This window comes from Zootermopsis nevadensis, unplaced genomic scaffold (genome assembly GCF_977971745.1).
Source record: "Zootermopsis nevadensis isolate Lab colony 2312 unplaced genomic scaffold, Znev_1.0 Znev_ptg000025l, whole genome shotgun sequence".
Lineage (NCBI taxonomy): Eukaryota > Metazoa > Arthropoda > Insecta > Blattodea > Termopsidae > Zootermopsis > Zootermopsis nevadensis.
This window is the reverse complement of record NW_028259157.1, coordinates 10,826,312-10,851,671: the sequence shown is the minus strand read 5'-3', so window position 1 is coordinate 10,851,671 and position 25,360 is coordinate 10,826,312. Positions and strand designations below refer to the sequence as shown.

Sequence of the window (25,360 nt, the reverse complement as noted above, 5' to 3'; positions counted from 1 at the left end):
TAAAACCATTCGGTAACGTTTGATAACAGGATATATACAGTGCACTAGAATTATAATGCTTCCTCCGAATTAACGTGAATGAGTCTGTTTCAGAACGTCACAATTGGCCAGGACCGCGGGATTTCCACTTACGAGCATGTTTAAATATCTTGTATTATCCATTACAAGATGGATTTGCTTTTAAATTGCAATGTATAACTTGGATGCAATGCAGGGAAGTGTATTTGAGGCACATTAAATAAAAAGCACTAAGCTATCCATATGGAAACTGTCATAAAATAATGATGAAGATGGCTGTCTTCCGAGTTGTTGCGCTGTGTAGTATGGTAGAATTTTACCGAGGTTTCAGAGGACCTCGCTGCATCCATCGTCGGTAAATTCACTGCCGTGAAAACCTCAAACCCTACATAAAACAATATTGATGCTCACGTGCATGAAATTCCAGTGAAATATGCAACAAGTCTAAGAAACGTTAAGTATTATCCAAGTGTTTTTAATATCAGAATAAGCATTGCTTTGTTGTATTATTAACTGATTACATTTTATTTGTACCAAGTAGCATTATGTAATTATTTTATTGTTACTCGCGCAAGTGTACAATATTTGTGGTGTAATTTTCATTTTCTGATACTAAGGAATTAAAAGCTGCCATGTTACTGTTCAGTCATACGACCAACTAAGATATGCATTGCTAAGAATTAAATATTACGGAGATAATATTTTAACTTCTTCGTGTCTTGCAAAATAATGGGAAAGCTGTATGTAGCGTGAAGCTTTGTGTCATTTACGAACGCTAGATGACTGAAACATCTAGAGATTAAGGAAACCAAGAACGGATATATATGGTATTAAAAAGTAACTGAGGGATGTGAAAAATGTCGTATTCAGAGTCGGCGGACAACGAGAGCTTGCAGTCACATTACAATCACAGTACTCAGACGGAGGAATGTAGTTTATTTGGTGTTATTCAATCTCTAGCGTGAGCGAAGAAGATCCTATGGTCCCGCGCATGTCTGTTGCGATTTTCGCCACAGTGGTACTGAGACCCTACTTCCGGAACCGATTGTTCAGAAGCAATGGAAAGAGAGGTCATTGCTGGAACACAATGCTGTGCAACAGTACCTAGGGGTAACGTTTTTCAACAATGGCCTTGGATCACATTAGTTCAAAAATGGCCCAAGAAAACGAAATTGTAAAATAGGATTTAATACGCCTCTAAAACTTCTTAGCACAGCCAGTAATATGTCAATATTCAAAATAACAAGATTGGGAAGAAGGTAAACGACTGCCACACTACAACTGAGAAGACAGCCCTTCGGGCCCACCGCCGTGAAAACCTCAACTCGTACTAAGAAGCAGGGGATGTGAATCACATGACTAGACCTCAACCTACCACAGCGAGCTGAAGTATAGTATCTAACCGTAACGCAATTAAGAGATAAAGTAAGTCAAACATTAATTGAGTTAAAAAAACATAACTTAGTCTTCCCTCTAACCCAGTGTTCCGCAACATCTTTTCACCTGGAGGACACCCTAATTTGTCAGACACGTGATAGCATACACAAAAAATGTCGCCTTACAACATGGCCATAAATATGTACCCATATATGAATACTCCCTCTACAATAATGCAGGCATGAGAACAAAACATTTTCCATGCTAGATTAACTGTCGACGATGAAGCAATTTGGGTAGGTGTGTGGATTAATAATTCTAATTACAAAAGATACGATGTTGCGAATAAGGATTTTCTTACATAACATTTGCGGTGCTTCGGTTGCGGAACACTGCTGTAACCTAATGGAAAGAATGCAGAGTACTCACAAATCACGTACAGTAACGAGTAGTGTGATTTCCTTTGCTGTTGAATGTTGTAAATTCTCAACCCAGAGACGACGAACAGATACCACAAGACTCATCTCACCGCCTTGTCCATAAATCTTACAGAATCCTCGTTACGGAAACCATCGGAACACACAATCGCACTCACATGTTTCCGACAAAGAAGTCTGCAGTTAGTTCTCTTTTAAATAGGATTCGTATGGAAAACAAAATGCACAGATATAATAGGATTGACTATATGAAGTTATCGTCATTCGAACAGCACGATGAAATATGAAGTATTTCCTTACAACTAGTAACACAGAATGTCGTCAGTAATATATGGCGAACATTCGGTGTTGCTTTAAACTGTAAAGAAAGTTGATAACCTGTGGTCGATATGTATAGTGAATGAATGGATCATTCTAAAGAATCGTTCCGTACAATTAATCGATGATCTCAGGCAAACTGAATTACTTTGTAAACACTTGTTCTCAATTCTAGTTCCATTTATTACAAAATACGGATTTAACAGGACATTGTTTCTTAATGATTTCGTATATGCTGTGCAGCTTAAGTCCCATGCACAATTTTTCAACAAATGATTGATTTTTTTGGAAATCCACACTTTATTAATTGGAAAGTGTTACACATCTATCCGGCTTTTTGAGTCAACGAATCAGTGATTCGTCCAAAACAATAATGAATCAAGGCACAGGTTATCCATAGCACATATCACCTGCTAGGTTACAAAGATCCTATTTATCAAGCAAAACACTAAATTGTTATTATTCTTCCCTTCGGCTTGACGACATAACAATTTTCAAAGGAATATTAACACGTGTCTGACACGGTGTGTCAAATTCAGCATCTGCAAAGGACCGATTAAGTAAAGGTGACTTCTTCTGCGTCCATCACATGGGTGCAGAAAAACCACCTACTTTTCCTGATTCCAAGCTATAGCATAAGTTATATATCTTTTCAAATTACATTGTTTTGTTGCAAACTGAAATAAATATTGTAACTAATCATTTAATGTAAGATTCACAACAATGTACATTACACTAATATTTCAGGTATGCCATCACCTACTAGTATATTAACAATCTGACAATGCGGCCATGTCTAACCGTATTACATGGCACTGATGCATACACATTACTGAAATGTTATGTAACATTGTCACGTTTGTGGTGGCTATGCTCAGCCATTGCAAACTGAGCTTCTTTTTGGTCACCACAAACTCTCAAGACAGACATACACACTGAAAACAACAAAATTCTTAATATTAATAATACTCCTGCTACAAAATACTTCTGTCACTTCCTAACTATCACACAGTGTCAGCTTGCCTTTGTCTAAGCACTACCAGTTAATTCCAGTACAAGTCTAGAATTCCCACTTAAAAACGAAGGCACCTTACTTAAATAAGGTAAAAGTAAAATAGTCTCTGGTACACAATTAACCACCACACCATGCTGATATGTGTGGGAGAGAGAGGAGGTGTAACTCCACATTCTTAACTACAGTACTAGATGAGAGATGTTTGCTTCACACCCTGGCCACTTTACCATTAGGTGGAAAGTAGAGGAGAATGGTCCCCAGAACTGGTATGGATGCGGTGGCAGAGACAAATCCCTGCCCCTGCCAGGAACTGAACCTTCATTGTCAATATTCTAGTCTAGCCCCAATTTTGTTCACTTCCTCTTCAGTAAGCACACGGCATATTTTCTCATTTCTTGTCCAGCACACCTTTTTATTAATATACTTACAGACACATGTTGTGTTTGGAATTCTGACCTCAGGCAGTTTACGGTTTATCACTTCTCTTACACTTTCTAGCAGAACTACACTTAACTAACGATTCATACAAAAATACACATTATTTGGTTGTTCCTCACTAAGCAACCTTACTCATTACAAAGAAAAACCAAAGCCAAATACTTACAGTCAGCATGAATAATTTCGGTGGATTTCATCAACTTAACTCGGCCTGGGTCATTCCAGGCTCACATCAGGACATATCAGGTTCCTGGTTCTCAGCTGAAGATGGTTCTCCCTGTCTGACAGTCAAGAGGGGACAGAAGCATGTAACTTAATTACAATGCTGATATATATTTACAAGAATATTCTGCACAACCCTAAAAACTTTGCACAAGCACAGTAAAAATTACAATAATTTAAAAAAAATTCTGTTACAATATATTATAAAAATTACACTACATCAATAAATATACATAACCAAATATATCGTGTTGATTATGTTTGCATTCTGGCACCGTGTGGGCTGACTGGCAGATGCCAACATTTCAGAGAAGAGCACTATCTCCACCTTCAGGGTTGAAGGAAGGACTTCAGTCCTGAAGATGAAGACAGTACCCTTCTCCAAAATGCTGGCATCTATTAGCCAGTCCACATGGTGCCCGATCCAAAAGAACATCGCCAACATCGTCACCACCATGAAAACCTTAGAACTCACAAATGTATCATAAATTGTACCAAAATGTTGAAATACATTAAGATTTATAATGGATCACAATGTCAAAACATACACAAATACTTAAAAATATTACATTTAATCTTCACTGAATAAAACATTGATAACAGGAAGATGTACAGATATATCAATACTTACAAACAGAAATTCATTCATGAATAAATGTTTCATCTCCAGTGAAGCATGAATATAAATCTTTATTTTATTACACTTGTTTCTAGTCCTCAGTATGAATTATGGTATGTGAGTGTTTAGGATTAGTAAATGCTAGATTATAAGTTACATGTGGAATCTGCACAATTTATATTCTTATATTAAACAGACTGGTAACTAATAAAGTTGAACTGAGTACTGTCTATTCTTCACGGCAGAGACTGCAATGAGAAGAATTCCCTATTCTGTATTCTTTAAGCGTTTCCACACTACAAACGAGATTTTTAACTGAACAATTCTACTTCTTCCTGCTATGTACATCATTAGAGTTTGATGATAACTGGAAAAATATATTATTCTAAAGTCTCTGAACACTTCAAGCCAACTTCTTATGATTTCCATGAAGATATGCATTACCATGGAAACATTAATTTTGCAAATTATTTTTTTAACCAAAAAGTTTTGTCATTTTAGCTTTAAAATTTAAATTTCACGCTGAAAGAGCTGACACATATAATTAGAAGAAATTACTCTTTCTACACAACTTCAAGCATATGACAAGCTTAGGTACTTGATACAATATAATATAAGACAGAATAGATTCACTTCTTGTAAAATGTATACGAAATAATCCTATTTGCATGGCCTTTCTTTCTTTGTCTGTGACACCATAATAAGTGGACATAAAATCTGAGATATAACAACGGGAAGTAATGGATTAATTTCAATGTACGTTACATCACAAAAATTTTGCTTGAAGACTAAAACATAACAATAAAGAGACAAGAAAACAAAAATAAATTACAACATAAAATTATGAGAAGCATCTGACCTGTCTGAAGAGATTGACACGAATGACAGCAGTGGAGTTTTGGATATCCCTACATTCTATCTATACTGAATATATCATAATGCTGAAATTACTGCTTGATGTATTTAATGACACTGTATCAGGTGATAAGTTTAGGGAATTTTCAATTGTAAACTCATTTTCTGTCATCAGATTTTATGTTGATAATTGATGTCCCTCTTATATTTTATAACTGACTCCAAGGAGCAAAGTCCTTCAGAAGCTAATAGTCACTCAGCTAGTCAAGAAATTCCCTGCCTGTTGTAAAACCTGACAGTCTGCAACCATGTTCACAAGAGTCAACCACTGATCCCTATCTTGAGCCATATGAAACCAGTCAATTTTAATATTATCCCCCCATGTGCACCTATCTTTCAGAGTGACCTCTAACCATTTGGGTTTCATGATTAGAAGCACCCATTAACTTTATCATGTAAATATTTTTATTTGGAAGCTCAGTACATAAGGCAGATATCGGTCACATAAGCAATTTTTTACTTCCTTCTTTAAAGGTCAAAAAAAGGTACTCCGATAATATCATATTTGGTCTATCACTGCCTCTTCTTTGATTTATATAAATATAAACTACTCGACCAGTAAGTACCATACCTTAACAGTTACAATTTCATGGGCTCAATTGTGTAAAGGCTTAGCATATAAAGAATTTCTTCCAATGAAGTCAAAATGTTATAATGCAAACCACTCATATCTGAAATGACCATATCTGAATACAAATTATTAATTACTATCTGACACACTGGGATACTGGGAATGACCCGTTCTTCAAGTGCCTGAGCAATGTGGGTCCCAACTTTTCGTTGGCTTGATGTATAGACATTCGGTAGGGCTCCTTGGACGAGGGATCAGCCCATCGCAAGGCCTCTACCTGTACACAGGACAACACAACATAGAAAAACACAGACAGACATCCATGGCTTTAGTGGGATTCGAACCCACGGTCCCAGCGGCATAACGCCCACACCTCAGACCGCGTGGCCACTGCGGACCCCTATCTGACACACTAGACAGATAATTCACAAACTTATACATTTTTCAAAATTTTTAATCAATACAGTGTAATAACGCATTTTTCAGTGGGGAGTAAATCGATCGTGTTATCATAGGTGTCACATATATAGGCATGACATAGTGTGCACAAAGTAATGCTGATCATATTAATAATCATCCTGTCGGAAAGATGACAGTCAACAACGTTAAGAGGAGACACTTGCATTCCCAAAATGCATATTTCCGCTAGCACAGAGTAATACATTTCTATAGTAATACCCTCACGTACATGTATTACAGTCGGCCCCCTTACTAAGCCTAACCACTTCCAATGAGAGCTGTTCCAGATCACTCTGTAAGTGCATATTCTTGGTTAGCATCTCTTCTAGCATTCGCTGCATCCTTCGGTTTGATTCATGTACGTGTTCATCTCCCTTCAACATTTCAACAAATTTCTTCATTGATAACCTCTCACTTGAAGGTGATGATGTTGATGTGGTTGCTGGATCTGAAAAATGTTTATATTTGCTTTTATAAGGAGAACATATCTTCACAAACAAAACTCCATGACAACATGGCCCACTCATTCATGTATGTCATAGTAATAATGAAGAATGTCCTATCTCCTTAATGTCTTAAGCAAATTATTGTCAATAAAAAAAGCTGCAATCTTTAGAAAAAATAAGGAAGGTACCAAATTGGGAGGAATCTTTTTCTTATACCACTTGGTGGTCTTTTGTATCTGTGAAACACATTAATGTATTTTAGCTTGTTAATCTGCTCTAATTCAGTTTATTTTCATTATTATTTATGTATGGAATCCTATGTAATGAAACTACAGTCACCCCACTCAATGGTACCTGCACCTTCTCGTGGTGGTGGGGCTTGAGTACCTCAGTGACCCCAAGATCTATGCTGGCGGTAGCATAGCTACTGGTAGGGTTGGTCGAGCGGGAGAGGACAAGACTAGGACAGGTACCCTGGTCCTACAGGTTGGGCGTTGTTTGCAAGGCTGTCAACCTTGCACCGAAGATGTTTCGAAACCTCAATCAAAGCCTCGGAGAGAATGGACCTAACAATAGGGTCGAATGGAAGAGGAGAATTGAGGACGCCGTGGACCAAATACGGACCAGAGAGCCATAGAAGAAGAAGAAGAAACTACTGATATGATATTTGGGAGCTTTGTAGTTCAAATTCTAGCTGGAACTACCTATCCTGAGGTTTTTTCCATCCCAGTTTCATCCTACATACCACTGAGCTTGTCTCATCACATTTTTAAGGGAAAAGTGTGTGGGTATTAAAAAATGTGTAGTAAATGAGAGCTGTAAAACTGTATCTTAAAAACATCTCACTAAAGCATACAACATAGTTAAGAGAGTTAGTGAAATAAAACCTTAACTGCAAAGGAATAAAATCACTGTTACCAATTACAGCAGCTATGAAACAAACCTGATCTTCCCTCAATACAATAAAACTGGATAAGAGCTGTCTTGTGCATCAGGTCCTCAGCCATAGCAGCACTGCATTGTTCTAGATGGTTTATTTTTTCTTCCAGAACCCACTTTTCCTGTTGCAGAGAAGTGATCCTTGACAGCAACCTGTAGTTCTCCTGCTCCAAATCCTGATCTTCGGGTGGTGGTGACAGCTTCAACAACAGAAGCTGTGATGAGCTTTGCAAGTTATGCTCCTGCTCTTGAGTTACTGAATTATTCATAAGTTGTTTAACACATGAAGTTGGAAAGCAAACATGGGGTAATTCAGAAGCAAAAATTTACATATATCTGACAAAGGCCCAAGAAAAACATCTTGAGAAGTAAGGTCATCTGTTAAGAACTCTGTAACATACTAGTATGTGTACTTAAGGTCTCAAGCTTATTATATCAAATCTGAGATTAATTTCTTAAATAAAAATTTCCTTTCGGGCAACTGCTTAAAAAAAAAATATATACAACTAAAAGAGAGTATACACACAGACAAAGGAACTAATCTTAAGAAAATCATCTTACATTGCCATTGACGTTAGTGACGGAACCTGTGACTAAACTATTCTCACGTGTACTTGATTCCCGAGGTTCACAATTACCACTCATCAGACTCCATGAAGAAATAGAACTGGTTTCAGGATCATGACTTTTGTTAATATCTGTAATATTAAATTATTAAATTCAACATATACAAAATGTATTCTATTAAAATTAGACTTCATTTATTTTAATCTATTTAAAATTTCCAGAAGTTATCTACAATGAAATGAGAATTCAGTGTCAATTACTTCATTTCATTATGTTAACTTTGGACAGAAGACATTTAATTGTATTCAGACTACTATGTTAAGTATACAATAAGAAATTAACTTCTGAAAAAAATAACATATATCAGGTTTAAGAACAAAAACTGAATATTTACGAATAATTTTTTTAATTGAAGGCAACAGTAAGATATGGTAGTGAAATGTGGATTTTGAATACATGTGTCAACTAATGTTTGGAAGCTACACAGATGAAACATTTTCCACCGTTGGGATTCACAAAATTAGACCAGATACAAGGGATAGATCGCAAATTCAAAATATGGAAGACATATGATTATCCTGAAAATTGGAAAAAAAATGTAGAAAAATTGCAAAGAAATAGACTGACAAAGATGGCACTGTAATATAAACAAAATAGAAAAAGAAATACAGGTCACCACCACAAACAGATGGAATGATATACTCTTGGATGACAGTTCATGGTTGATGGAACAGGGTTTGCAAGTCTAAAATCCAACTAGTTCGAGAAGAAGATGAAGACAAATTGTTTGTTATGACAGTCCAGAAGGTACATAAAAATTATGGGTGTTAAATATTTAATAATTCCAACACTTACTATGTTATCACATTTCTAAGCACATTTTCTAACAAGTTACACATGTTACTTCCTGAATAGATTTCACACATGAATGAAGTCATGCACTAAAATAACATTTCCCCCCCACTTCTTTCACAGCCCAAATAAATAGGGAAGTTACCTGTCTTAACATGTGTTCCCTCATTCAGAAGATCATGCACACGTTCTTGTAACTTCTCTGCTCGTTTACGCTCGGCTGCTAGCTGTCGTCGTAAATCCTTCATTACTGCAGCCCCTTTCCTTTCAGCCAACTGTTTCTCTTCTACGGCATCACGCAGATGCTGTTCCAGCCTACTCACTGCTTCATCCCTTTTCTCTCTCTCATTCTGTATAGATGCCATCTCTTCCTGTAACAACTTAATACAGACACAGCATGAACATTTTGATTGCGTCTAACTTGAGCCATGGAACCAAACACCTAATATTATTTTTGTATCAAATAAAAACTGGTTATTCTCATAAGTTATTATCTCAGATCTGTAATTAATGGTTCAACCAGTAGTCTTAATCAAATCTCCTTATGAAAAATCATGACTTACTCTTCTATCAATCATATAGGACAATTTACGAATTATATATTTTGTCATCTGACTACAACACTGTAAATATGAATAGAAAGAAATACACATTTGGTGAGAATATGGACAAAATTACCAAACACAACAAGTAAACATTACCTTTTCATGATTTTCATACAAAAGTTTCATCTCACTAAGTTCTTCATTATGTTCAGTTTTCAAACGCTGAATCACACTTTCATAATATGTTCGATTTGATTCAGTAGTGTCTTCTGCTTCTTTCTGGTGGCGCTCTAACCGTCCTCTCATTGCTTCTAGTGACTTGACTTGAATTAGGGCATCATCTAACTGACTCTGCAATGGGGACAGCTTCTCTACTTCAGCCTGGATAAGGAAATAAACTACTGTATGAAAAAAACAACAATTGATATCTTAAATTTCATATTCTTAATCCAAAATAGTCTTTCATGAATGGAGTGAAAAAAATTTAGTACTGTACATATGGGTTAAAAAAATATGTTTTAATTGGGGTAATAAAAGTTTATAATCCAATAATAAAATTCAATTTAGCTAAAGGGTTAGAGTGTTAGGCTCACACATAGATGGTCATTAGACTGAATCCTAAATTATAATTTTCTTACTGCTCGCAACTGGTGAAAATGATAGACCGTTCTTGTTTTTATTAGTAGTAGTAGTAAAAGTAGTACAACCACAGCTAAGCAACAGCTGTAATAAATCCAATATGTGATAAAGAATGTTCACATGTCATGAAATTTGTTCCATTTGTGATGTTTTTAATATAATAAACCAATAAATTGAATTTTTGTAATGAATTATGTAAACACACATACTGGCAAATATTTGAGCAATATAAATGCTGCTGCTGATGATGATGCAGGCATCAAAACATGTAAGTGCTTAACATTTTCTATGTATAATAAAACGAGTTCTGTAAACAGAAAAACTTAAAGTAACTGTTCTATCCCCTTTCAGGAGTCATAGTAAAATTCAAATATCCACAGTTTTCAGAATTCTGAATCAGAAAAGGCCAGAGGGCATAAGCAATGATAGATGAAGAACACAAAATGTTAATAAATAAAGTTCTACTAATTTGCATAAATACTTGCCAGTATAATAAAAAAAAATAGAAATTAGTTTTAGTATTTAAGAAAAGGGGACCTTCTGATATACTACCATTTTTCAATAAAATTATCTTTATTTGAATGTTACTTAAAAAGTATAAATAAATCCAATTTTCCAGTGTTCCTAAAAAACCATATTCCTTTCATGGGTCAGTGGACATTTTCTACAAAATTATTCCTGACTTTCACTGTACCTGTATCTTGTGTACAATTAATGTAACATTACCTGCAATGATTTAATTTGCTTCTTCAATTCCTCTTCTCTCTTACTGAATTCATCTGTGAGATTTGACATCTGATATTTATAATCATCACTTTTTTGTTGGATTCGTATAGACATTTCATCCATAAGATTCTTTCTCTTCTGTGCCAACTGTAATTATAGTTAAGTAGTAAAGTTTTCATACTTCATAGCAATGAATTCTTATATTAACACTGTCTGGCAAAAGTCTACTACTTTCAAGAAAGGAAATAGTTTCCACATATATGCAACTTAACATTGTTTTTTCTACTGTGCAAAAACCAGCTTAATTCACTTTATTATAATTGTAATTGTTATTGAATGGTACTGTTCCCTCACCCGTCACCCTTGAGTCAAGATATACGACAAAGATCGCATGTGAGGAGTCAGTGTTTGGATAATTATACATAATGAGCATCATACATTTGTTAAACTACTCGTTATGGCTACTTACGAGGCGGACTTCATCCAATGCACTTGCAAGCTGCACTTTTTCTCCCTCCAAAGCACTTGTTAATGTCTGTGCCTGACGTAACTTTTCCTGAGCATCTGACAAATGAGTTTCAAGATGAGACTTCTCCTGCTGGAGAATGCTCAACTTTTCTCTTGAATCGCTTAACACGCATTCTAACTCTATTACTTTAGCACGAAGCTCCAAAAGACATTCTTCAGACGTACTTTCATTCTGGAAAAAGGGGAGACAGAAGTATTGTCCTCATTGTGTATTTCAGCTATAATAAGTTAATGGCAGAAGGGAAAATCATAAAGAAACATGTAGCTCTATACGAGCCACAGTCATATTTAGATCACATCCCGAGCCACAGTACATGAAAGGTATTTATCTTATCTAACTGCTAAAAAGAGTTACATGTCAATTCTTAAGCTAATCACTGCAAAGGACATTACCTTTCTTGTCAGTAAAGAGACACGAGATTCGAGTTCTTGAATATGCTGAGATGACTTTTCCTTAAAATCTTGCTGAGAAAGCTGAGTGTTGTTCAACTGGACATGTAACCTCTGATTTTGGTCCTTTAATGTAACTATTTCCTGTTCCTTTCCTGCTTGTAGTTCCTCATAAGCTTTCCTACAGAAGATAGAAGATAAGAATGTTAAGATTTCTGTCTTCTGGGTTGTTGCGCTGTGTAGTCTGGTCGATGTTAACCAACGTTTCAGAGGTCATACTGCCTCCGTCATCAGGGCGATGAGTATGAAGATTTCTGTCTTCTGGGTTGTTGCGCTGTGTACAAGGCGCGTCCTCAAAGTAAGTTTCCCACTCGTCCCACAGCTAGCAAACCTTATATTGCGCGAAGCGACTGTGCGTACGTGATAGAGCAATGACGTAGCATGGCGCATGCACTAACGGCACCTCCCGCGTTCTCACAGTAGCATCGTTGCAGCTGTTGAAGATGGAGGTTCTTATTCCAGCTCCCGCCGACTGTGAAGTGCGGTCAGTGATAACGCTAGGCCGCACACGGCTCGACGGACAGCAAGTCTCCTGCAGGAGTTCAGCTGGGAGGTGTTTAATCATTCACCCTACAGCCCGGACCTCGCTCCCAGTGATTTCCATCTTTTCCTACACCTCAAGAAATTCCTGTCCGGTCAGCGTTTTGAGAATGACAGAGAGGCGGAGATGGTTGTCACACAGTGGTTCCAATCCCAGGCGGCAGACTTCTATGACACAGGTATTCAAAAGTTGGTCCCACGGTATGACCAATGTCTCAATTCCGGTGGCGAATATGTTGAAAAATAGCTGGACACTTGCTGTAACTGTTGCAATAAATATTTCCATGAAATTGTGTTTTGTTTCTGTAAACGGCCCCAGGGAAACTTACTTTGAGGACGCACCTCGTAGTTTGGTCGATGTTAACCAACGTTTCAGAGGTCATACTGCCTCCGTCATCAGGGCGATGAATATTCACAGCGCAACAACCCAGAAGACAGAAATCTTCATACTCACCGCTGTGAAAACCTCAAATCTTATATAAGAATGTTAACTCACTAAGAGTCAAATAGTTTAACAGATACCTCACCAAATCCACATTACTCTGTTTGAATTTCAAAATAGTCAAACTCAGTATGACATCAGAAAAGAACATGAGTTTCCAAATGTCAGTCAGAGTCTGAAAGATGAATATCAGACTAAATCCAACATAATACCTGAAACGGTTAAGCTACATGTTTTTGCATGTGAGTGAGTACATACATATCTCTTGTCTAACTGCAATTGCAAAAATTACTGATACTTGCATCAACAGAGGGCAGAACATTAACAGAAGTTTAAGATCTCAATACACACAATGTCTGGAAGTTCATTGCACCCACAATACTCTATTCTAGAGAGTTGGCCATTTCAATGTTATTCTTCTGGGTTGTGATGCTATGTGGACTTGTAGGTAGATACCAACATTTCAGAAAAAAATAGTCTCCATCTTCAGCCATGAAGGATATACCGAAGTTTCATAAATATACATTTTATATTAAGCATTACAAATACTAATCAAGCAACACTGAATGTTTTGCTTTACCTGCTTTCTGCGTATAACTTTTCTTTCTCTTCTTGCAGCTGTACAAGAGCCTCCTGTTTTCTAAGCAATTTGTCTTGCAGTTGTTTCACTTCAAACTGAACCTCCTTTTTTCCCTGTTTTTCAGCCTCCAAACACATCAAAACATCTGAAAAAGTAGAACTTGCTCTGTGATGATATACAGTACTGCATGTCAGGCTGACTTCAACGCAAACCCAACAAGAGAACTGAACAAACACTAGGTGGAAGGTTCCCACTTTGTACTGAAAACTAACTACAACTCGTACGGAGACTTGATAAAGCTGTCAGTGTTACCATATAAGTTTACAGGTGAAAGCAATAGCAAGGAGGTAAAAGTTACTATGAAAAACATTACTGTCATGATAGAAGAACAAACCTGAATCAGGTACTTTCAGAATAAAACTGTGAACTCTCTATTGTTCACATCAATTTACTTGGCATCTGCACTCCATAGTAATGATTCTGCCTCAGCTTGTTATGGCTTGGCTTATGCAGCAGGACATTAATTCAGGGAATTCACCAGACAAATAACATTCTGTGTGGTGAGGTTGCACCACTGTTACACATGAACTCTGCTCATACTGTGTGTAGAACAGGGTATGTCACGTTGATCTACAGCAGGGGTTCTCACCCTTTTTCGCTGGTGTACCACTAATTCTAATTTAACACATTAAATGTACCACTAACCAAATGCGTTCAAGGAAATCTTATTTACGTTAATATTATCTTTTGATTGTCTTACTTAGTTTGCGTACCACTCGACATTGGCTCACATACCACCAGTGGTGCTCGTACCATAGGTTGAGAAACGCTGATCTACAGAATATCAGGCTTCATACAAACAAAAATGTATAACTTCTATGAGTAAGGACTCACAATTCCTCTTCTATTGATGAAGTTACTGTAGTTTTTGTAACAACACATCACTATCAACAAGCAGATTTTAGAAGATGATTTATATCAATGACAAGGCAGACTTACTCCATTCATGAAAAATGTTTGCGCCGTTTTAAATAAATAACATACCTTGAACAGAACAGTTGGCTTTCTGAAACACTATTCACTGCAACATGAATTATATAAGAAATTATATTTTATCTACATTTCATCTTTCTGGAACATTAATTATTGTAAAAACTAATTAAGGAAAAGTTTCTACACTGTCACAAAGATTTAAACTTCAATAAAACATGAATTATTAATTTACCTGATAAGTTCTTCAGGTGTGCTTCCAAATACTGAAGTTTCTGCTCAACCGGTTTAAAAAAATCTATTTCTGATGTGTCTCGCTTCTGGTATGTGACATCTGTTTTGCCCACTTGAACAAAATCGTCTTTGCCACTTGATACACTACAAGCATGTGAACAAATAAGATTATAAATGAATCAATTTTCTTCAAAAATTAACTAACATTTCATTCACTTTATGTAAAAAAAATTAAAAAAGATACCTTGTTCTCAACATGCTGACCAGGAGACAATATGCTTGGAAATTTCATTATGTTTCAAAATGCCATAACCTATTTCTTAGCTATTATTTAATATCAAAAAAATAAAAATAGTAAACTACAGCATATTAACAATCTTACGGTTTAACAAGTCACGCCCCTGCTAAAAAGCTCACTCTGATACACAATGCATTCCCTCTGATACGTTCACTGCCATAAAGGGCTAAAAAATGATGATCACCTGGTCACATGTGATAACTGGAAAACTTCAGCTGGTGGCTAATTTTGCACCTAACATTCAGGAGTTGGCTTTTAGGGACAAAGACAGTTTCATTAAATAAGGTTTATACTGCTACTGCCCAGAATGGTGGCATCTGAACACTCACAATTTTCTGGGTGCCCTAGTCCCTTATAAATCTGACGTTCTTCTTTTCTTGTGACAAAAATATTTGCCTGCCATATTTCCAAAAATGTTTCAATGAAAGATGAATGTCAACTTACAATCACATAATAAAAACAGTAATTTCTCTGACTGACACAGTCCATGAAAAGAAAATACTTAATTTCTTTATTTATGAGTGGTAAGGGTTATCAGATAACATGAAAATCTGAATAAATTAACTTCTGAGACATCTTAAATTCCTACAGTATGTTCTAACATATATTAAAAGTCTGTTTCAGAAATTAAGATTTATACCACCATTAAAAAATGAGGGATGGACAGACAGAAAGAAAGATATAGCTTTTAATAATATCATGATAAAGTGATTAAGACTCTCACTACATATTCAAGAACTTCTAGGGGTCAATTCTTTACTCAAGGCAGATATCTTACAGACTTTTCATTATTTTTATCAATTCTCCAGGAAAATGCTTGGACAGTACATTTGAAATAGATTACTACCACTTTTTTCTACATCCTTGCACATAAATCATTTATAACCAACCTCTCTTATTACCCTATGCAGTTGAAAAAGTATTTTTAAATAAATGAAGAAACAAATACCCCTGATAAATAAGTGACAAGATTAACTGTAGTAGATATTTACACTCACCTATCACCCTGCTCAGAATCTGCTTCATTTTGTTGGCTGTCTGCAGTGCTGAATGACTGGATAAATTCTCTCAGTTCTCCCAGTTCTTTCTCCACCTTTAAATGTTCCTCCACTAGAAATTTTGTTGAGACCATTCTCTCTGTTTGCAAATGTTGTCCCTGTGTTCAACAAAAGTCATAATATTATCAAGAATAAGTTATCACTTTTTATTATATATGGTGTACCTCTAAAGCCACAAACCTGCAGCATATGCACAAAAATGTATCACTGATAGTATTAATTTACAATTTCTGCAGCTTTAATCACATATGATGAATAATTTACGGAAACTAAGAATCATAATTTATTCCCAGAATTCCTCGTTTGTATATTATCATACCTCATTCTCCATCTTCATCAAATTTTCTGTGATGCATGTTCCATCTTCTAGTCTTCTCAATACAGCTAACTCTTGTTCAAGTTTTTCATTTGCTGCAATTAACTGTTAAATAAACCAGACATTCAATACAGAGAATGCAAAATATTGTAACATGATGTATTCCCTACAGAAAAATGTATTAATATAAATAACATGTCCCAAGTCTTCTTGTCACCAGTTTTATATATAAACTGATGGAAAAGTAGTAGTAGTAACAATCATTATCGTGATAATACAAACTGGGTTATTATACTATAAATCTGTATATAAAATGATGGAAGTCTGTTGCAACAAAACTGCTTATTGATTGAGTTTTCTACGTCACTGAATGTACTTAATATCTTATTGAATTTGTGCATGACTGTCAAATCATGTTTGTCACTTTATGTAAACCTGTTTCATACCACATCTCTATAAATTGAAAGTGTAAATGTAAAGTGGAAGACCACAGAAAATAGGTGTCATAATAAATTCTGGAAGAAATTGCCTCACTTACAGCAGAAAGTTCCTGAAGCAAGGTCTGATTTTGTAGACGAAAGTCATCCTCTTGAGCTTCCAGTTTTCCTTGCAGGTTTTCATTTTCATTCAGAAGTAGATCTATGTCTTTTGCCTTCTTACTTCTGTTGATAGATTTCTGCACTCTCTGATATTCTCTCTCTAGTGCTCCAAGTCTTGATGAGAGAGAATGATTATCTATTTTCAATTAATCAAAACTATTAGGCACAATTTTGATCTTAATTATGGAAGTAATACTGATTATGATTATGATGATAATGATATTGAAAATTAATAATAATTATGCACGTTACAAAGAATTATTTAACAGTATCTTTCACACAATAAAATTCTTTGTCCCACTGACCCCAAATGGTATTACAATGAAATCCTAACATATTATATTTTTGGAACACATAATCGTGGGACCAAGAGACCCACTACAAAATTACTGAAACTATTCCCTTATAAAACCATTCATGTGCACTCTTTACAGTCACATAATTTAGTAGCCATATACCTTCTTGTAGGATATTTAAAAAATAAAGACTATCAAAGAAATCCATACACAAAACAACTACTCAGAGAAATCAATCAAATTGATGTGTCCCATGCATCTAGAGTGTAAGTATGTAAGTCAAAACCTATTTAGAAGGTGTGAAGAATGTACCAGAGCCAATGGGAAACATTTTTCAGTATCTCACACAATGTACATAATTATACTTCACTCTGATGAAAATGGCATCTTCATACTCACCACTATGAAACCTCAAATCCTATTCAGTCTGTGATGTTGCTGCAATATCAATGTCACAGCAGCACATCAGCTACAAAGTTGGAAGCCAATGCAATATTTATGCATGGCTGAAAGACTCTGCCCTATGTGTAGCAGGTAAATATTCTTCCTACAGTATTTACTAGCTGTTTCAGAGGTCTAAGCCATGAATCTTTTGAATTATTTAAAATTCAACAATAAACTGTACCATAAAAGTAATGCAGCCTGCCACAAAATATATGCAAGATATAATGTTATAAATGTTGCCCTCGGTGGACTAGTGGTTAGTGTGCATGCCACTGGACCCAAGGTTCGCAAGTTGAAACCTAGCTGAGGTAGATGAATTTTTAAGAGTAATAAAAATCCTTAGCACAACTTCCTTCGAAGGGGAAGTAAAGCCGGTGGTCCCATGTCATTTATTTATAGCACATAAAAGAACCTTACAAGCATGAACGAGACATTTCATAAGCAAAATTCAGCAGCCATTTCTCAACCATGTCTCTCCTGATTCTCTACTAGACGGCTCTAGCAGACAAAATCTGGACTGAGTAGGAATTGCGCAGAGGCAGCGGGCTTATCACTCACTAGTCACAAATGCACACTTCAGAAACTAAGAAACCTCTGAAAGGAGGTGGCCAAGACCCACACTGGGTTGTAGAGCCACAGGAAGAAGAATGTCATACATAACAAATTGCTTAATATCCCAGAAAAAGTATTAATCACAATTAACTCATTATAAAACTGTTACTCTCCACAACCCATGACCACAATTGAACATACATTTTTAGTAGGCCTACATGTAATGTACCAAACAACAATAAAGTTCTAACTTACCATTTCTATATTTCTTGCACTGCTCCTCTAACCCATAGTTAGCAGTTTTTAGTTCAATAAGTTGTGTCTAAAAACACAGAAATAACTATTTAACTCAATCACCTTCCAGATTTAAATCATTAAAACAATGAGTCAAAACACATTTGAATATTAAAAAAATATTGTTATATATTTCAGCAGTAGATTTCACATTTGTTGTTGTTTGTCTTCTGGGTTGTAATGTTGCATGAAGGAACATGTTCCTTCAAAACACTGGTATCCACCTACAAATCCACATGACATCATAACCCAGAAGACCAACACATCTACACAGCCATGAGAACTTAAAATCTCAAATAATTTTACAGTTTCTCACACTGTTATAGATGTTTCAAATCTTATGTTTTCAACATGCAATATCATCTCTCTTTTTGAAAACTTTAAAATATTTTTCAAGCTCTGAAGTTTCATGGCACTACAAAGAAGATCAACACAGAGCCAATGGTAACTTTAGAAGATCTATGGCTTGCAAATCACCAGCAGCTACATTCATTTTGATACACAAAGAAAATGCAATCTGCTGCAGGTACAGGAAAATGGAGTGAAAGGTGGCCCATTGCATACATAAAATGGCATAATCATGGGCCTTTAAAGGCATCCGGATGACAAAGGCTAGAATGAGTTAATAAGTGGCCTAATGCTTGGACAGGTATATGACGAAATTAATAATGATAAGTAAGCTGTAAAGGAAGGGAGATGTATATTGACTGAAACAAAATTTAAACGTTTTCCTCACTTGGTATTTCTTAATTCTGTCTATCTGATACACATGAGAATATATATTTCCTTCGTCAACGAATGCATTCAAAGAAATGCACTTTGATTAGCAAATTTCATTATCACGAACACATTAACCTTGCAACTCCTTACACCAATTTAAGAATTACTAATCAATGGAACCACATCTGCTTTTAAAATCAAATCATACCGGAACAGAAAATAAAATAAACTGATTCTCACTACACATAAAATAGCAACACCTGTTTCTTTAGTACCTGTAATCTTTTAAATTCTTCATCAGACAGTTGCGATGCCATTTTTGTAATAGTTTAGTTATTTTCTATTCTCCACTGTAAAATTCCTCCCCACTCTTCTATAGACAAAAGTGTTCTAATATTAATGTATGATTCTGAAGGTCACAAGTTATGTCACATCAGAACACAGACAACATAAACAACATTTGATACACATGGTTGCGTTCGATTTATGCTGTAAAATCTAAACGTTCGCAAAGCTGCAGAACATAAATTAACCCAGATACATAACTCCAATGCTATTTGGGACCTACATAGCGCCATTCATATCTTGTGCTGCACTCTTTGAGCGATTCAGGAGTAAACACAACAGAAACAGAAACTAATCGGTAAGAAAGTTGACTACTATTCAACCTTCGAAATTACGTCACTCACCACCACTCCTAAATAATAAACAATGAATACTTCTAAAACCCTGATGTCGTATGTAAACTTCGCCTCAGGGGTGCCTGATCTACCTTTGGATAAAAAATTGTATGTATAATAATTTAAATAAATGTTATCCATCAGTTGAAGACATCCCACCAACATCAACAAGAGAGCTCCTTAAAAAATGACATAATTATAGTAAGAATTTCATCCATATCAATAAATAATCCACTTACTGAAATGCTCTGAACCATAACAAAGTCTGATATTCATAAGGACTCATGTCAGTTGTGGTTTGAAAATTTACAACAAAAAACATGTTCTGATCACAGATATTTGTGAACAAAAAACATTGTTTTCAGAGACTGCAATGTATAACATGGAAGAATACTGAAAAGTTTCCAGATATTAAATATTATTCACATGTTTACCACAGTCACAGAAGAAAAGGCAATTTCTTGAACATTACCCATTTATATAATGTATAGACTGCTACACCCAGAGGTGCAAAACTTTAGTAGTACTTAGATCATTAAATTTTGCATCTCATACTAAATAAAACTATGTCTGCCACTAAATAAACTGACTCTTTAATCATTATTAATCTGAAATAAACAAAGTTCACAATATTATCAATCACCACTACCTAAACAATAAAACAAGTAAACTCATTTTAAGAACATATGATCAATATTATACTGCAAATTTTGCAACAAGAACTCAAAATGACTAATGTATTTAGTACTTTTTGTAGATAAAATAAGTCTGAGCTCATCTTCTACATTACACCATGATGCCAGTTTCTTACAATTAATAATATTCTTGCAGCAATTGATATAGAATTTTTGAAGCAGAGCAGAAGACAATGAATAATGAAACAAATAAGCAATTTCAGCTTCTATTGAGAAGTGACAATTGTGAATCTGCATGATGAAATATAATTTCTCAGAGGTCACTAATCAAGTATACTTCATGAATATGCACACAGTTATGACACATGCTTACTTCCAATGTGCTAGATACTGCTGGGTTAATTTCTTCAATTGTTGATTCCAAGTTTTTTTCTTGGAACCCCTTGTAAATGATAATAGTGCTTGTGGAAGTAGTTCCTGTAAATCGTGCCAAGATGTCTCTACGTATGCTGTCAACTGCTTTAAAATACGAAAGAGAGCTGCCGTAGATGATGGATAATGGAAATTTATAATTACAATATCAGACACTAGAGTACAGCAAAAGCGCAAGTCTAAAATCAGTTTATGAACATTCCATATCATGCCTACCAATAACATGAGTATCTTTTAAGGAAAATTAAGCATATCTAAGTTGACCACTTGTAAGTTATGAGATACATTGTTTTTGTACATTCCAGTATTAACTTTGTTTACTAACAATGGAAGAAGGTTGATGATTGTCCTTACAGAGCTGTTAGTTTTGGTCTTTTTGTCTTTTTACACAATGACCAGTAGGTTGTTTAGAAATATGCCGTCTAATATACCCGTGGATATTAACGATCAGGATAAACCGTCAAGAACAACAAATAACTCGGACGTAAAGAGGGTTGGTAATGAAGGTGTTCCTGATAGACCGCTTGACATTGGTGACCATTACGTAGTGCGGCGACCTGATGGTTCTTGGCGTAAGTCAGTTTTGTATTTTGGCATGTAAGGGTTCAACTTGGGGGGGGGGGGGGATTTGTTAATTCGTCCAGAGTATTACAATATTCAATATCGCTATAATTTGACTTTTCAGTGCCATGCCTTGTTTGGTTATTGTGTGTATCCTATCCCAACAGTCCTCCAAATTAAAAATGATCTTACCTTATTTGAACTTAATTTATTCTTATATAAAGTAGTCTAACCTGATGCAAATTATTCTGACCAATTATCATCGAATCATCCATTTGCCCTGAAGATGACAAATGTAGTATTTGCTGAAACATGGAACATCCTTAACAAACGGTAGCCTTTTCTTTTTCAAATAAAGTATTAAAAGCAGGCCATAATGCCATATTCTAATGTAAGCAGATACTGAGGGTTTATAACATGCTTGGGGTGCTTTGAGGAACTGGGCTTGTCTAGAGTACTTTGAGATTTTTGGAAATATGGGTTGTATTAAAAGCAAAGAACAATTGAGACACTGTGTTCATTTAACATTCAAAAACAAACAAATTCAATTTGTTTTAAATTTGTATTCAAATCATTGTTTTCAGATCCAGCCATCATTATTCAATCACGACGTAATAATGACGAAGGATACTTTGATTATTATGTCCATTATGAAGGATATGACAGACGTTTGGATGAATGGGTTCAGAGAAAAAGGTATGTTTATTAAATGTTTTATATATGCATAATCCATTTATTTATTTGTTATTTATTTAATGGCACTGTCAGTAGCATACACCCTGAAATTAAAAGAGTTCTCTTTTGTTGCAACATGGACAGTGAGATGTAGCTGGCTCAAGATATGTAATTTGTATTATTTTAAATAAGTGAAGGCACACATTAACAAGAAACATTACATATCCAGTATTGGTGCTTATTTTTTACACTCAGGGTGATGACAACACAGCTGTCTGATCAGGACTGGAAACAGAATGAACAATGTAGGACAATGAATTTGCTATTCGATGAGACAGACAGAAAAATAACACGCAACCAGAAACGGAAACACTGTGAAGTTCATCTTCTTCAGAAGGCAAGTATATTATCAAAGACTGGAATGCATTAACTTGGTGAGAGAAGACAAATTATCTGATTTTAAAACCATTGGAATCTTTATGTGTGATCTCCCATAACTTGCATATTTTGAGCTTTAGGTATGTTTATCACAAATAATGCTTACTGCACACAGTAACCAGAATTTGACATTCTGTTGAATGTGTTGTAAACCAAAATCAGCTGGAAAATCAGAAGTGATTAACATTATATGAAACTGCATGAAAAACAATAACTGTTTTTAAACCCTCAATGTCAAAACAAAATATTGCATTAAAATAATTTAAGCTTAATTATGTAAAGAAGGAATGACTTGGTTTATTTCAAAATTTTCAGATTTCCACTTGTACTAAGTTGGAGAAAGTGTGCCTAAAAATTTCTCACTTAACATTGTCAATATAGAAAAATACTTATTCCTTCATGCTAGTGAATTACGGAGTGAGTAAGGAGGAAGTTTTATTAATACCTTGTGACCTACTAATTTTTATCTATAAAATCTCATGTATTTTTTTAATGAAATTGGGACCACTGGGTCTGTATGGTATTAATGATTGTGTTTTGTAACACACCAACATTTCACATAGAAATTTGAAAATATTGACAGTGTTTCTCATTGTAACATTGGTTACATGTGTATTGTGAAACCAAAAGCCATTTTTTATGAAAGTATTATATTACTTCTTATTTAAGGTGAAAATAAAATTTTGCATCATGATTTTGAAAAGCTTCACTTATGAAAAATTTCCATCTGTGAAGAAAATGGTGATTGCTGTCTCGCCATGCACATTTGTCAGCTTATACTAACTGGAACAAGTTCATTAATCTTTCATGAAGTTGTTTCTACTGGTTCAGAAGTTTTCAGTGCAGGACATGTAACTGAATTTAAAAGGTCTCGTGTTTTTCATACATTGCTACTGAACTGGTATGATGTGAGATCACAGTTTACTGAAAACCCTTGAAATTTGTATTTTACAGAGAATTGTCAGTGAAGAAGATATAGACCCAACATCTAGTGCTCTTGAAGAGGAGCATGAAGCTCTAACAAAAGTAAAATACATTGATCGTGTCCAAATTGGGCGATACGAGATTGACACCTGGTACTTTAGTCCATATCCAGAAGAGTATGGCAAGCAGTCAAAACTGTGGATATGTGAATATTGCCTCAAGTACATGCGACTAGAGAAGACATTTAGGTATCACATGAGTGAGTGTATTTTTAGGCAGCCTCTAGGCAGAGAAATCTATCGTAAAAGTTCAGTTGCAATATGGGAAGTTGACGGGAGAGATCATAAGGTGTACTGTCAGAATTTGTGTCTTTTGGCAAAATTGTTTCTTGATCACAAGACTCTTTTCTTTGATGTCGAACCATTTCTTTTCTACATACTGTGTGAAGTGGATAAACATGGTTCTCATCTCGTCGGTTATTTTTCAAAAGAAAAGGACTCTCCAGATGGTTATAATGTTGCGTGCATTTTGACACTTCCTCCATATCAGCGCCAGGGTTATGGAAAGTTGCTCATTGCATTCAGCTATGAACTTTCCAAGCAAGAAGAGGTTGTTGGCAGCCCTGAAAAGCCATTATCAGATCTTGGACGCTTGAGTTATCGCTCATATTGGTCGTGGGTTATCCTTGAGATATTACGGGACTTCAGGGGAATTATCTCGATCAAGAAAATTAGTCAGATGACGAGTATCACGGAAAGTGACATCACGGCGACACTGAAATCCATGGGAATGCTAAAGTACTGGAAAGGAGAACATGTGATTTGTACAACTCCACGTTTGGTTAATCTCCTTATCAATTCAAGTCATTTTAAAAAACCGAAGCTTGTTGTAGATACAAGTTTATTGCATTGGTTGCCACCAAAGAAAACACAGGTGAAATTAGTAAAGAAAGGAACTTGAATCGTTCCTACGACTGTAGGAGTCTCTTCACAGATATAATTTCCTAGGTTGATATCGGTCTGTAACAGTTTATTTCTGCTTCATTTTATTAAGAATATCAACATATATAAATCTTTTGTCAGTTCATTATTCATCTTATCATCTGATGCTGTATATTCTGAGCTACTGAGAATATTAAATAAATACAAAACTAAGATTTAACAGAAAATATTTTCCAATACAGAAGATGACTGTTGTCTGTCATGTTGTCCATGGATGATGAAGGCAGTAAGCATTTTTGAAATGTACCAAACTACATGGCACAACATCCCAGAAGACGGTCATCTTCAAAATCATTCCAGTATGGAATACACTTTCCGAGCTTGTCGAAGGGCTCTGCGTGTTGCCATCCTTTCCATGTAGTTCGGTTACATTAGTATAGGTGGCAGAATAAATAAATACACTTCCATTGCTATCTATGGTCTGTTTTGAAAATCATTGGCAAGCAGACTAATAGAATTGCAGTACAGCATCCGACTTAAATTCATTAGGTGTGCACTCGGGATTATTTTCACAAGATTTTCGTGTCCCCCCTCCACCCATAACCGCCTTTTCATCATAGTCTGTACAGC

General features: G+C 35.4%; 2 protein-coding genes across 3 annotated transcripts; one reads left to right on the top strand and one right to left on the bottom strand.

The window, feature by feature from the left end:
* Positions 1 to 2,833: 2,833 nt before the first annotated feature.
* LOC110838550 (GRIP1-associated protein 1) lies at positions 2,834 to 20,023 on the bottom strand. 2 transcript variants are annotated; one of them, XM_022081844.2, is made up of 15 exons: positions 19,720 to 20,023; positions 18,686 to 18,752; positions 17,078 to 17,274; positions 16,543 to 16,644; positions 16,164 to 16,321; positions 14,869 to 15,011; positions 13,644 to 13,788; positions 12,025 to 12,202; positions 11,573 to 11,803; positions 11,104 to 11,250; positions 9,895 to 10,119; positions 9,339 to 9,573; positions 8,336 to 8,472; positions 7,779 to 7,989; positions 2,834 to 6,837 (listed from the first exon to the last, which is right to left on the bottom strand). In XM_022081844.2, exons 1-15 carry the CDS (start codon positions 19,759 to 19,761, stop codon positions 6,611 to 6,613), a joined length of 2,445 nt encoding a protein of 814 aa, XP_021937536.1. In that variant the 5' UTR covers positions 19,762 to 20,023; the 3' UTR covers positions 2,834 to 6,610. The 2 variants fall into 2 exon arrangements, with proteins under 2 accessions (XP_021937536.1, XP_021937537.1); XM_022081845.2 differs by having other exon boundaries at positions 7,779 to 7,974.
* Positions 20,024 to 21,466: 1,443 nt separating this feature from the next.
* On the top strand, positions 21,467 to 24,943 carry LOC110838543 (histone acetyltransferase KAT8). The gene is made up of 4 exons (XM_022081839.2): positions 21,467 to 21,763; positions 22,337 to 22,448; positions 22,683 to 22,824; positions 23,820 to 24,943. Exons 1-4 carry the CDS (start codon positions 21,532 to 21,534, stop codon positions 24,747 to 24,749), a joined length of 1,416 nt encoding a protein of 471 aa, XP_021937531.2. The 5' UTR covers positions 21,467 to 21,531; the 3' UTR covers positions 24,750 to 24,943.
* Positions 24,944 to 25,360: the final 417 nt, after the last annotated feature.